Genomic DNA, 15,303 nt, shown 5'->3' with positions numbered 1-15,303 from the left:
TACCACCGAAGGAAGGATCCCCATCCGCCAAAAAAAAGCTGAGTCAAGGCTTGGACCTTCGAAGGAAATCTCAAGGGACTAAGCTTTTATCAAGGACAGTTGCAGACACTACTGAATCTGGTGCAGCCACCAGTGCACGAAAGCAGCTAACTCCTAAACCCAACTGCAGCAGCAGATAACTCCACCACAACCTGGCCTTGTTCGCATCGGGGCTGGGGGGCGAGAGAGAGAGAGAGAGAGAGAGAGAGAGAGAGAGAGAGAGAGGGATGGAGGGGGGCGACGGGGGCCACGGTGGTGGAATCTAATCTTGGACATGTACGGGAGCTCATCTTTTGCTATCTCTCCAAATGTCATTTCTTCTGCGGGGCCCTCCCCTGCACGCAACTGGAAAGTGACCTGGGCGGTGGGGTTCCACTCAAACTCGGTCCACCATTTTTTTCTTGCTAGGACCTCGAAGCTTCCCCTCGCGCTGCTTGAGTCCAACGGCAACTTTCTAAGACCATCGCACACCATTATGAAGAAGCGTACCCTCTCGGGAAAGGATAGAGCCTGATCGCAAATGCTCGTTAGCTTGGGAAGACCGATGAGTCGTAGGGATTCGAGACGTGAGAACAGTCCCAAAGCGGCTAATTCCTCCCTTGCAAATCCATCCCTAATGATTTGCTCCATCGAATAGCAGTCTATGACCGTCAGTTCCCGGAGCTTCGGAGCATGCACGAGCCAGGACAAGTCCGAAAGCCCGCAATGCTTGACCAAAACTTCAACGAGATTCGGGAAGCAAGAGCAGTTGGGCACTCGTCTTATTCCTTGAGTTATCTTCATCTCCCTTAGCTCGGTACATCCAAATAAATAAAGCGTCTCTAAATGCGAGAAACCGTCATTACCTGCTGGTGAGTAAGTTATTACGATACTGGTCAAGTTACCATTCACATTATCAATGCGCGCTCTCCTTATGCGTCTCCGTAAATTTGGGGATTGGAATATTTTCTGAGCAGAGGAAGACTCGCACACGCAGATAGATAAGTCGGTGAGATATTGCATGCACTCTAGTTCCTCTATCGTCTCTTCTTCCTTCACTAAACAACATTCCGCAAGAGGTTCTTCAGACTCCCACAGGCTGAACACATTCAACGGTAAGCTTGTGATTGCCCCTGTTGGAATAAGGATGTTTCTTTCAACATATTGTCCGGTAGCAACCACCGTGAACGAGTCAAGTTCTTGATTTCTTTGGGTAATTCACTAATACCGGTGGCCGACAAGTTCAAGTATCGTAGATTAATCAGATTGCAAATCCCTTCTGGCAATGACTCAATATGTTCGTTGTGGGACAAGTTCAGGACCGCCAGACAAGTCGTCATCGAGTCGAAAAATCCTTTTGGCATGAACATCACTTTTGTTTCCCTTACAAATAAAGTTTCAAGCTGTGAACACTGGGTTGGTGTCTTGTCAATATTTCGAATCCATTTTCCCTATAGAGATACTTTCTTTGCTTGCCCCCATTTGGAGATCATCTCCTCGGACATGTCTTCGTCTTTCTCTATCACTAGCAACTTGTTCTCCCTTTTCCCGTGGTCATGAGTGATCCAGGTTGCCATGTCGCGGATGACATCGTGCATCTTTACTCTCGGCCCTCCATATTCATCGTTCACACTTTCCAATAGACAAGCCATCTCTAAACTCCCCAAGACATACTTTCCCTTATCCCGCATACTGTATACATCATCAATGTCTCCTAGCAAGCCTTCTCCAATCCAGAGTTCAATAAGCTCATCCGTTATTATGGGGTAATCCTCAGGGAAGAGACAACAATAAAGGAAGCAAAGCTTAACGGTAGAGTCATTTAAGCTATTATAACTAAACTCTAGTATGTGGCACACTTCATCCACCATATCTGACAGCTTGTACGGATTGTTCCTAAGCGTTGTTAGCGCATGCTTCCACTCATGGGGATTCTTTCTGCTGGCCATGGCTTGTCCGACGGTAATAAGGGCTAGTGGCAACCCTTTGCACTCTCGGACAATGTTCTTAGCGAGCTCTGGAATATTTGGATGAGAATGTACATTCGGTTTGCCGACGTTGTTCTCAAATAATTCCAGGGCTTCTTCGGGCGTCAAGCACTGTACTTTGAAGGTTTTGTCCACTGCCATTTGGTCGCATACTTGCTTTGACCGAGTTGTGAATACAACTTTGGATCCATTTTCGAGACTAGGACGAGGAACTCCAATTTTTGGAAGGTATAGCCTCCCCCATAGATCATCAATCAACAATACAAACTTCTTCATATTCAAATCTTCCCACAGATGATGGACCCTTTCATCCCAGGACCATCCTTTCCAGAGCTCATCTTCAATGTCTAGCCTTTTCCTTATGGCGTCTTGAATTCTATCTTTGTTCACTTGCCTAGACACCACAACCCAAATAACAACATCGAATCCATGATTTGCGCGGGAAAGCTTCTCGTTGATCCTTTTCATGAGGGTGGTCTTTCCCACACCACCTATTCCATATAACCCTATCATTCCTACTTGTTTTTCGTCCACAAGCCATTCCCACGCTTTCTTAAAGGAACGATCAAGCCCCACCGTCTTGTCCATAGGCATCCTGAGCACTCGAGGAGGAGGCAATGGCGATGTCACAATGTCGAATTCTCCTTCCTTGGGTGGGAGCTCTCTTGCTTCATTGAGCATTTGATTAACTCTTTTCCCCAATTTATAACCGGACCAACAGTTTGGTGGAAGACAACGACTGAGACATTTGATTTGGTCACGTTCCCCGGCATCCCGAAGAACTTGATCTACGCGACTGACAAACTCTTGCACCTTGCCTAACCAGTTCGCCACTTGTTTCGTGCGCAGAGCACGCTCTTCTTTTTCTTCACGTTCCACCCTTTTTTTCACATCGTAGCTCACGGCCCTCAGGTCTTCAGTTGCGTTCTTCAAAGAGTCGACATTATCTTTAAGAAAATAAATGTAGCCCAAAGGTTTCTTGGCCAAGCCCCACAACTCTTTGACGAGTTGTAAAAGAGGACTTGCGAAATCCATAGATTCTTTCCAAGATAAGAGATCGATCGAGTATTTAGATAGTAGGAAAGCGAGCGGATGGGTGGTGTTCGATAAGCTTTGCTATATTTATCTTGATTGTTCTGGCCAGCAGACAAAGGAAAGAGTATCGCAGCCTTTTCTTTACTTCAAGAAGAGAAATGGAACGCATAATTCTTCTTCTTTCTTCGTTGGGGTCGAGCCGCAACGAATCCTTCTGTTCAGAAATGAAATCCACAATCGTTTGAGCCAAGAAAAAGGGAAGGTATCATGACAAATCTCATTTAGAAGCACCCTAAGGAGCCTTGCGGTTTAGGGTCCGTTTGAGACAAAGAATACATGATTGCTTACTATGGACCAAGGCAAAGAACACTAGTGAGTAGTGACCTATGTTTCGTCCAAATAAGGCAATGCTCAAATTCTTCTTCCTGCTTTTGTCTATGGACTGCGTGAAATGTGATCAATCGTGTCCAGAAGCAAAGAATTACTATTTTTTGGATAGAAGCAAAGAATTATTGGATTCCTTTTTCAAGATGCAGAATAATGTAACTGATGAGTCAGCCTTTTAGTAGCTCTCCACTGGAAATTTCACAAATATAATTAGCTGTTTATTTAGTTTTCATAATAGGCCATTCGCATGTGCTACTTCCGCACGGCGTAGAAACTATCGAGCGCCTTAGAGATAGAAGGACCGCGAAAAGAGGGTTGCTCATTGCGGACAAAAGATTTATATAGCTAGAAGGGAAGGGTCGTTGTAGTGGCCTGAAGAATCCCAGAACCATCATCGATGTGAATGAAGAGGAGGAAAACATGAAAAATGGGCAAAATGACGATACCCTCATACAGCAAATGTTCCCATCATAAGTTTTAGGAGGAAAATATGAGGCCATTCTGATGTAACTGCAGGAGCTGATTACAGAACAAAATATGCCTCGAACAAACTCAGCTAGAATATGAAAAACATTTCCTAACAAACAACACAACAACGACGACATCGATGATAACCAATGAACTGCAATCTAAATTACTAAAAGTTGTCACTTATGCAGAGCACAGCAACAATTCTCAGCCCCTATGTCTACAGCGAGACAAGGAGGCTGGACTGTTCCATCTCTGTACCAAGTCGACCGCTTCTCAATCAATTCATTCACGAAATCATCCAATTTCTCTATACCAACGCTAGGCATCACCACGACGTGAGCAATATTTCCCTCACAAGCCAGTTGCCATCTGCGCACAAACTCCTCTTCTGATGGCCGTTCAAATACAACCGTGCTGCTTAGCTCATTTAACATGGCACTTATCCCTGCCTCACGAAGACGATCCTTCAGGTAGTGGGCATTTCTAAGGCACTTCTGTACTTCCTTTTGAAACCCCTTGTAACCTTTGCGATTGAGCGTGTACCAAAGAAAGATAGGAGCGTGGCCATTCCTGCTACCCATGATCGTCGCATCCCTGGAAGCAAGGTATTCAACGTTCCTCGAGAGAGCATTTATATGATCCATCCTTGTAATTTGAACACCACAAGGCATTGGACATCCCACAAACTTGTGGCCAGAAACACTTACACTTCCTATGGGCTTCTTAAAAGAAACCTTCGGTGCCTGTTCAACAAAAATAAAATGACAATGTTAAGGGAATACGTACAAGGCAAAGAAAGCTCTTTATGCATGAATAGCCAAACATAGCTGAAAACAAGGAGAAAGCAATCCAATCATACAACTCATACGAAAACAAACAATTAATTCCAAATGATAAAATCTCCATAAACACCAGGTATTTAAATAACTTACAACTTGGAATGATATATTTATATCTTTAAAAAAAGGAAAGCCAAACTACACAAACACAAAAAAAAAAAAAAAAATGTGTAGAATCGGTCAGGTGTAACATGAAAATCTCTTTTCAGCACAATACAATCTCTCCCTATCTAAAAAGAGTAAAATAACTCTTATCCTTCAAGTCTTCTTCAAAATTAGTAACATGAAAATCAAATCACTTACCCGTTTGACAAAAGGCATCATGAGTCCAAATAGAGCTCCATCACAATGTATGTAGAATCGATCATGTGTAAACCCACTTTCTTCGAGAGTTTTTATAATGAGATCAAGGTCATCCACAGCTCCTTTGACAGTAGTTCCTTCAAAAGAAAATTTATCATTTAGCTAAAACTTCATGATCTGTACGTTTGCAACATGCACCCCATATATATGGAATGCATGAGCCTTACATGCGGAGATAAGAGAGAATATAGATACCTATGTTAGCATTGATGATAGCAGGCTTATCCTTGTTAGCAAGTAGTTTGTCTTTAAAATCAGCACAGTCAATTTCCCCGGAAATCAGAGTTGCTACTTTAACGCATTCCATTCTATACATTCGTGCTGCCTTGAAAACAGAATAATGGGACTCTCTTGATGCATATAAAATTCCATTAGGAAAAACTTCCCTCCTGCACATTCTCAAGGTTGTCATCGTTTCAGTCTTCTCGTCAAGTTTGTTTTATGTACAGCACGAATAATGAAGCAAATTTTTTTTTTAACATTTACTTACCCCACTAAGATCCCATGAAGATTGCCTTCAGTCCCACAGTTTGTAATATAACCCCAGTAATCACTTTTCTCGATTTCCCACAAACGAGCAAACCAATCCAACACACCAACTTCAAACTGTCTTGAGTGCACTCCATAGTTGCTCTCAATAAATGGATCCCCAAGGTTATTGATCGAGAAATGCTGCAACTGTGCCAAAGCCCCATAATCGAAGTCCAGATTGTAAGGATAGCCTGCATAGACATTCAAATGCCAGTGAGAACTGGATATATAGTTCACGCCCATACATAAGTTCTGTCTCTAAACAATGCATATAGTTGATAAAAGTATAGAATTTCAGAGCAACTAAGTGTCCACATTCCAACAGATGCAGAGTATATGAGTGCAAACATGATGAGAATGCTCACCAGCTTTCATTTATTAAAGCAAAGGGGCCCTTGTCTCCCAAACAACATACTACTACACTAAAAGAGTATTCTCCCGAGAAATCGGAGTACTTCCAGACATTGAGCAAGTTTCTACCGTTAGACATCCACATTAGATACACAATGTTCAGCTCAGAAAGCAGAAAGCCCACGGTTGCATCTAAGGCTAGCCAAAGACATGGAATTGACGACAGCTTACGGCCAACACTAAGCAAACAATTCTGCTGAATACATGTAGAGAAGACGAAAAGTTCGCCCCCGGATACTGTGGTCAGCGAAGTTAAACCGATTTGCCGAATCAAACCCCCGTTTGAAAGATCAAGCGCCTACAATCCGGCGAAAACCAACACAACCAAACAGCAAACTTCTTGGGTAGGCTGATTAAATCGAAAGAAATGGGGGAAAAGTAGTACAGTTTCCTGAAATGGATCGATCGTCAGTGCACGTCGGAACTCCACCTTAGCCGCAAACAACAGCAAGCGGGGGAAATCCACAAGCGAAAGCGCCAGATCGGAGAAGGCAGGCCACGAGAGCATTACCTAAATGGTGCTTGGTCCTCTCCGTCAGCGTCTTCCGGTAGCGCGCCAGGACGCCGGCCATGTACGCGTCCTTGTCGCCGGTGAACTCGTCGTTGGCGTCGGGCTCCTCGATGGCCAGGCACGTGGTGTGCACGTTCCTCCCCAGCACGATCCCCCTCTTCCCGCCGCCGGCGGCCTTCCCCTCCTCCCCACCAGCCCCGTTCCCAATCAGGTCGGCCACCGCCGCCGGCACGGGCTCCGGCGCCACCGCCGCCGGGTCGAACGCCTCCGGCAAGACCTTCGCGCCGCCGCCGCCGCCGTTCATCATCATCATCTCCCCCACCTCCGATGATCCGAGCCGACGAGAGAGAGAAAGAGCAAGAGCGAGAGAGAGAGAGAGTAGGAGCGATGGAGCGAGATCGCTCGCGTATTTATAGGCACGAAAGTGAAGCCCTTCAAGTTTTCCCTTTTTGGGGGTCCAAAAGCCCTTCGAGTTTGGCTTATTTACTTTTTCGCCCCCCTCTTTCCTCCTCCTTTCACGGACGGGACGGTTGCCGCCCGCCGGCGGCCGCCGCGAGCGAAACTGCCCACCTTCGCGGCAGCTGCCTTGTGGCTCCATTACTCGTGCATTGCTACAATTCTACATCTACTATGTTTAGAATCGGCGGGTCGATTTTGATTCTTGTTAAAGGTCATTTTGAATTCATCGATCGACACGAAGTTTGCCGAATTGGTGGATCGGAAAACCTCACGAGCGCACAGATTTTCTTGGTTCGGCGATTGGCCTCGGTGGAGTTTTTTGAGCGGAAGAAACAGGAAATGCGCATCGGAGGGCTCTCGAAGATTTAGGTACACTTAACATCTTGAGGATTAAGACTAGGGGCGAAGCGATATCCGAAATACCCCGAAAAAGGGGAATGACAATGTTTTTCGAAAAGGGAGGTCCGCACCGGCATAAAATGGGTCAGTTTAATTCGGGCTAGTCACCTAAATAAAAACTATTATTTTTAAAAAATATATATCTTGATCTTTTATAGTTCAAATAAAAGTGTGTAATTGCATTTGGAGTTGATTAATTTTGAATTAATACCATGAAAAACTCCAAACTGGTACATTTGTGATAAATTTATCCTAAACTAAATTTTTGACCATGAAAAACCTGTGCACCCCGTGACAAATTTACCCTTCGTTAGTTTTCGTTAAATTTTACAGTAAAATTGCTGAGTTGGATAACGCATGGCAGTTGGCGAGGGTACCAGTTCGGGGTTTCACCCTCCGTTCGTCACAGAAGTATCAATTTGCGATTTGTTGATGCACTAATCCAATTTAACAGAGGGTAAATTCGTCACAAATGTAACGGTATGGGGTTTTTGGTAGTCAAAAAATTAGTTTGAAGTAAATTTATTACAAATGTACCAATTTAGGATTTTTCGTGATATTAACCTTTTCGTTTTTCAAATAATTTACGGGCACGAGTATACATACCTAAAAATCCATACCAACACCTTACGAGTCTCGGAAAAGTGATTAATATTTTACTCAGATATTTATATCTTTATTTTTATTTTATTTTTGGGGAAATTAAATAGCCACTTTTAGGCTAAGTTCTTTTGGCAAACTCCATATACCAAAATGAATCAGCTCCTTCTTCCCCCCTACTGCTCCTATTGGCCCCCGATGTGGATGGCGAACGTCGCCGGGACGGAAATTTCTTCCCTCTGACCAAATGCGAAAGCCACCCTCCTCAGTCCTGACCTCGCCGAGATATGATTTCGGGTTCGCACCCCACCTCACATGCTGCCGCGAATACTCCATCGTCGTTCGAGATATATATTTCTTTCCAAGAGGTGGCGGGGGCGCGAAAGCGACCCGTCCTTCCGTCGTATAAGAGCACGGATTAGATTTCTGGGGCCGACGAGATGATTTCTCGCTCCCGCCGGCTAAACCTTGTCGGGAGGAGGGAAAGACTGGCTCGTCACGTTTTCGATTCGAGGCAAATTGCCTCGGCGTTCCCATGCTTCCGCTAAAGTTGCAGGGTCGCCGCTTATATTCGCGAAATTCGTATGCATATTATTCTTGAGTATGGATTTAGGGTGCATGTCTTTTTGCATGAACTAATTTCGTAAATCAAATTATTTCCTTGGAAAATTTTATTGTAAAACATTTTGATAGGATCTCTTTAAATTCGCCTAATTAACTAAATTTGACAATGTAACTTCAGTGTACTCCATTCATTTTTATAAAAAAAAAAGATTAATACTACGAAAAACCTTAAATTGATACATTCATGGCAAATTTACCCAAACTAATTATCCTAAACTGGTATACATGTGATAAATTGATCACAAAAGACCTTCAAATTGGTACACTTGTGACAAATTTATCTTCCGTTGGACCACGGAAAATCATAAACTGGTATACCTGTGACAAACGGAGGGTAGAACCCCAAACCGGTACGCCCATTAACTAGGAGTGAGCGGTTCCAAGTTCCTTACAGGTTCTACTTAGAATCTAGAACCTATCCTCGGGTACAAGCTCATCATTTTTTGGAACCTGGAACCTACTCATCGGAACGTGGAACGTAGAACCTACCCGTCACAGGTTCCAAGGTCGGTTCTAGGGTCTACTTAGGTTCCACTTGTATTATTAATTGAACAATTGCAGTGAATCATTACTTTTAATGACTATCACTTACTGCTACGATCCATTAACCACAATTTATATTAGACACACGAAGAATATGAAAAATTAACAAGTCATAAAATGAAAACTTAAAATAGTGGTTCCAAATTATACAGTCATCATCTGATGCCATGGAACATCGCAGGATCACGCGAAAACATAGACAAAGAAAAAACACAAAAAACTTTTTTAACGTTTCAAGTTCCAAGTTTCAGGTTTTAGGAACCTACCCGTCGAAATATATTTCTTAATTTTTAGAATCTGAAACTTATCTTACATATCTTTTTTTGATTAAAAAATTAATTTATGTTAAATTTATCATAAAAGTACCGACTTCTTCGGTGGTATTAACCCTTTTCCAAAATTTTGGAACACGTGATGCGCGCGCTCCTGTCGTGTCATCATCTATCAGAAGCTACGAATCCTGTGCAAACGTGGGCAAAAAAGAAAGAGTGGAGACGAAGTCGCCACGTCGACACGACGTCGTTTGGGGGACTACACGACAACCGAGGGAGTCGGAATCGAATGGCCCCTCATCCGGACAGCTCAGCACGGGGTCGAGGGGGTGTCGGCACGAGAACCGGAGGGGATCAGATCCCGGTGGGTCCCGCGCTAACGGGGGAATTCTGATTTGGCCTTTGCCCCCGTGGACCCGAACCTGAAGTCGGATGGACCCCACCGGGATGACGTGGAGCCCCCCGGTCCTCTCTTTTTTTTTGGCTTTATCTTCGTCTCCTCTTTCTCGGCTCTTTTGCGTTTCTTTCAAGACTATAGCTCCGGTTGGCTTTTCGTTTTCTTTGACAGGGCAAAAGAATAATTAAGAGGTCAACAAGGGTTGCTTGAGATTACTTAATTCTTTTGGCCTCCAAACAAAATTCTGAGAAATCAAAAAAAGTCATAAGCCTTTTAATTGGGTCAATTTAGTCCCAAAATTTTTTGTATTTGTATTGATTTAGTTCATCAGACCTGAAATTTGACGTGGACACCGGCTATCCGGTTAGCGCCAGCGTAGACAATTTTTAATACTGAATTGGCCGTCATATGTCAGTCATTTGCAGCCAAAATTGGCCGGATAGACTCAATTAACACAAATGCAAAAGCTTTATGACTAAATTGATCAAATTGAAAAGTTTAAGACTAAACCGGTACCAATGCAATGTATTTATGACTTTTTTGGTACTTCTTTATATTTAATTCGAGTTTAGTCGTTCAGAAAGAACAACGTGAGTTCGGATGATGCCTTGGTATTACTAAAAGAGCGACACATGAATAAAAAGGCGACTCGGCTTTATGATTACTATTGCGATTAGGCTTCACTGTCTAGCCATTTTCAATAAATGAAGTTTCATGATGGATGTTGGGATATACATAAACTTTGCACGACCCAATAAATTTTGTTATCACATGAAGTTAATAAAGGAAAGAAAACCCTTTAACTTTATGTTTCAACTTAAGCAGCAATAATGATGGAAAATGTGTTCGTGGGAAAAAGCCAGCTAGCCTTACAAAATTGAAAGCATAGTCCAATGCATATAGATGGACATGCAGAGAACGATGCGTCGTTACCATATAGAGACCCGCCAATCTCTAAGATGGGGTCATATCATATTCATATCATTTTTTTTTTTTTTTTTGGTAACCTAGGGAACCCCGCGGCCGGCAGTGAGGGAGTAAACCACAGAGGCGACACGTGCTAGCCACCACACACGTGCGTCACCGGTTAAGTCGCCTACTTGGCGCAGGGATTAGAACACTCAGCCTTTTGCGAGAGGAAGAGTGCGCGCTCCGGCGGCGCCACCCGGGTGGGTGGTATCATATTCATATCGTATGTCCTCCATTTGCCAAAGACTCGTCTCCTTACAGGAGGCATCGCCACGAGGTGCGGTCCATGTCATGCACCTGGCCACTATACATAATCAAGTATCTTGATTGAAGTCCCATATTGTGTCATGTAAGTGGACTTAAAAGTCCCGCGTCCCTCCATATAAATGAACTACAATCTCATGTCATTTCATTTCTTATTATCATCCTTTTAAGAGAGGAGGCCATATATACATACCACCGTAGGTTGTGACTAGAGCCTATGTTGTATACATGGCAAAATTGCATGGTAAAAGGCATGTTTCCAAGTGAATCATCCCAACCACAAAATCCAAAGCTCATGTAGTCCATTATACCTCTTTAATCTATGGCAAAAAGCCGCAAAAAACTCTCAAACTATGCCCACTGTGACAGATATATCCTAAACTTTTTTCTATGACACAAAAAATCTTAAATTTGTACATGTATGACACATCCGCCCTTCGTCAAGATTCTATCAATAGGCATCATTAAAATTTTGCCTACATAGACGCCAAAAGGCAAACGGTGTTGACATGACGCCCATATGATTTAAATAAAATAAAAATGACGTTATTTTGGCTGAAAAATCATTTAACGGAACCTTAATAGATCAAAGTGGATATAATTGGGGATTTTGATATCATAATAAAAAATTTAGAGTAAATGCGTAACGATGGACATAGTTTTGGGCTTTTGGTGGATTTTTCCCTTAATCTAAAGACCAAGGTAATCAATCCCTTGACTTTACATGCACTACCCAATAATTAATATATTGGTGGTGGGAGGCGAGAGGACGGAGGGAGGACACGAACGCTGCGTTTTCTCGTAGGTTTGCCATACGAAGTCGTTTTTTCGGCTTTGTGGAAAGTAGGGGCTCGTTTTGCCGAGCCAAATGTGTAGATATAAGTTGCTATTGATAAAGAAAATATTTTTCATTGGCTGATTATTTCAAGCGATATGAGAGATTAATTTTTAAGAAAACGTTTTCCGAATCATTTCTTTTTCGCAAAACAAAGGGAGCCTAATTTGAGCTTTTCGATTCGAAAAAAAAATCTCAAGATGGTTTCGATAATTAAAGTCTGAGCCCGTTTCACTAAAAAAATGGGCGAAGTACTTTTAGAATATGATGGATTGATGAATGAATCGTCCAAGGTTGTGAATGGTTCATTGTTGATTTTGGAAGTAAATGACAATGAAATGGAAAAGTACGACTTTAGGAACAATGGTAGTAAGTGATATAAAATACAGGTAAATGTTGAATATTTTGATTGATTGTAGATCTTTTCACAAAGAGTACAACGTGGGAATTTATACCATACTATCGACGGTTTCAAACAACGATTTTTGAATTCAAATAAACAAATAACTTCATAATCTTATTTGCGGTAACAAGAAGTTATTCCACACAAAACTTATCTACAAACACTTTTCCACAAGAAATTACAAGAATCCCAAAATAGTGGTAATAAACATTATTACCCAACAGTTACTTTTTTGTGTTGATTGCCCTCTGTCGATGACTTTGTCAATCAACTTCCTAAGTCTTGATGAAGGCTCTCTTCGATAACTTTTAGAATGTTGTCGATGACTTTCTTAGCGAGCTGTTGATTCTTTTCAAGTTGTTGATTATTCAGTTCATTTTTTACCAAACTCTATTCTCATCGGCTAAGTCTAATACTTGTCAATAATAGCCAAAAGTTGGTCTTTTTAGGTTGTCAATGCAACTGATAACGATCAGTAATCAAATAAAGTATCTAATTTGAAAAAAAAAGGATTCTTTCCCTAAAAATGATCTCTTGTATTATTTGAAATAATTAACAAAAATGTTTTCGTTATTAGCAACAATTTATATTTGAACATTGATGTGGACTCCGAAAATTTTTTCATTCATTCAATATTGTGATCGATATAAGAGATAATTTTTACAAAAGCGCGAAGTACTTTTAGAATATGATGGATCGACGAATTAATTGACAAAGGTTGTGAATAGTTCATTTTTTATTTTGGACAAGTAAATAACAAGAAATGGAAGAGTACGACACTAGGAACAAATTGAGTTCTTTGATTGATTTCGGATCTTTTTTACAAAGAGTACAGCGTGAGAATTTATAGCCTACTCTCGACCATTTCAAACAACAGTTTTTTAATTCAAATAAATAAATAACTTTATAATCTTATCTGCAGTTACTCCATGCAACACTTATCTACAAAGTTATTCAACAACACTTATTCACAATTACAAAAATCCTCAAATAACAGCAATAAACATAATTATCCAACACTTACGTTTTTGTGTCGATTGCCCACTGTTAATGACTTTATTAATCAACTTCATAAGTCTTGATTAAGGCTCTCGTCGATAACTTTCAGGATGTTGTCGACGACTTCCTTGACGAGTTGTGAATTCCCTTCAAGTTATCGATTGTTCTATTCATTGTTGACCAAACTCTACTCCTATCGACTAACTTTGATACCGGGAAAAGTGCCAAAGAAATCCTAAACTTTTTGCATTTGTGTCAATTTAGTCCTAAACCTTTTTTGGTGCCAATTTAGTCATAAACCTTTTTTTTTGTACCAATTCAGTCCTAAACCTTTTTATGGTGCCAATTCAGTCATGAACTTTTTATATTGGTGCTAATTCAGTCCTAAACCTTTTGTTTTTGTGCCAATTCAGTTCTTCCGGCCAATTTTGGTACGATTTTGCTGACATGGACACCGACCGACCGACGGCTGGTCACTGGCGCTGACGTGGACAACTTTAATAATATTTTAATACTTTTTTGAATATTTATTTATTTTTTCTTTTTTTTCCCTCTCCTCCCTCCTTCCTCCAACCGGTCGCCGGACCGACGACTGGCTAGAGGCCGGCGAGGGCAGCCTCGCGCTGGGCGAGTCCCGACCTCGCCGGATCTGGTGAGGTCGTGCCTCGCCCAGCCACCGGCGAGGCTCGACCTCGCCAGATCCGGTGAGGTCGAGCCTCGCCTAGCCATGGCGAGGCTCGAGCCCTCGCTAGAGGCCGCGCTGGGCGAGTCCTTGCTGTCCCTCATCTGCCCTTGCCGGCCCCAGGCGAGGGCTAGCGACCCTCGCTCAGATCTGAGGCGATGGTCGCGCCCTCCCCCAGATCGGGGCTGCAAGCCTTCGCCGAGGGCTCGCTCGGGGCCGGCGAGGGTCGCCGGGCTTCGGGAAGGCCTAGGCGACCTCCGCCGGCCCTTCCCGGCTGCTGTGGCGGCGGCCACCGGCGAGGGCTTGGCCACCGCCACAGTCGCTGGTTGGGTCTTTTTTTTTATAGCTTTTTTCCGATTTAATTTATATTTTTTTAGTTTTTTTCTGACACGGCGCTTGTTATACGCCACATCATCGCCACGTGTCTCAAGAAAAGTAATAAAATAGGACACGTCAGCAGCAAGTCAGCATTTTCAGTTAGTAAATTAGACGGTGTTAACTTTAGGACTCGATCGAATCAATTTGACAAGTTTTAGGACTCGATTACACCTTTTGTAAGTTTTAGGACTCAATTGCACTTTTGTGACATGTTTTAGAACTTTTAGTGCACATATCCCAATATTCTATTATTAAGTCTTATGGTTCAAGTTTATTGTCATGACTTGTTTCGGACCATTAACGTTTTTATGTTTCGTCCGAATTCCAACTATCTCCATTGTTAAAATATTCTACATCTTTCGTCTACATGATTCGTATGCTTTTTATATATTTGTAGTCACGCTCAATATGTAAACTTAAGCTTTTGGATTGAACAATCTGACATGTTATCTAAGTTAGATTTTGCTCTAGATTATTTCGCATGTGCAATCCTCATTCGTCAAATTCCACAGTGTCATTTCTAATCCAACTTATGCGTAGGGGTATTAAAATATCTTATTTCGCACCTTTGCGGGGTTTATGTGTTAAACTTTTGAATTGTATATGCTAACATCCATCACGGCTCAAATAGCAGCAACGCAATTGGTCGCTATCGCCGCAACCACCAACCGCCATCAGACTCCATCACCACCGCCACCAAACACCAAGGGTCACCACCACGCACCGAATTCCACGGTGCCCCGAATTAGAGATGTACGCTCTCATATCCGAGGTTGCGCGCTTCGATTAGGATGTGGCTCGCCTTAAACAGAGGTGGCGCCTCGAGTCCGAGGCAGTGCGTTATAGATTGAAGCAAAACCCCTAAAAAATCTAGATCGGCAGTCGAAGTTTATACGGATAAAAAGTAATCAATTAACGTGTTGCC

At 42.4% G+C, this 15,303-nt stretch overlaps 1 protein-coding gene and 1 pseudogene across 1 annotated transcript; both read right to left on the bottom strand.

Moving 5' to 3' along the window:
- Positions 1–153: 153 nt before the first annotated feature.
- On the bottom strand, positions 154–3,144 carry LOC115662237 (disease resistance protein RPS5-like; annotated as a pseudogene).
- Positions 3,145–3,796: 652 nt separating this feature from the next.
- On the bottom strand, positions 3,797–6,925 carry LOC115662239 (serine decarboxylase). Its single transcript, XM_030584411.2, has 5 exons — positions 6,555–6,925; positions 5,592–5,823; positions 5,297–5,490; positions 5,042–5,178; positions 3,797–4,642 (listed from the first exon to the last, which is right to left on the bottom strand). The coding sequence occupies exons 1-5, from the start codon at positions 6,865–6,867 to the stop codon at positions 4,076–4,078; spliced, it is 1,443 nt and encodes a 480-aa protein (XP_030440271.2). The 5' UTR covers positions 6,868–6,925; the 3' UTR covers positions 3,797–4,075.
- Positions 6,926–15,303: the final 8,378 nt, after the last annotated feature.

This window comes from Syzygium oleosum, unplaced genomic scaffold (assembly GCF_021117445.2).
Source record: "Syzygium oleosum isolate NSW1041296 unplaced genomic scaffold, Sole_v2.1 Sole_v2.05, whole genome shotgun sequence".
NCBI classification, from domain to species: domain Eukaryota; kingdom Viridiplantae; phylum Streptophyta; class Magnoliopsida; order Myrtales; family Myrtaceae; genus Syzygium; species Syzygium oleosum.
The sequence above is the reverse complement of the archived record's forward strand: the minus strand, read 5'-3'. Positions and strand labels throughout refer to the sequence as shown.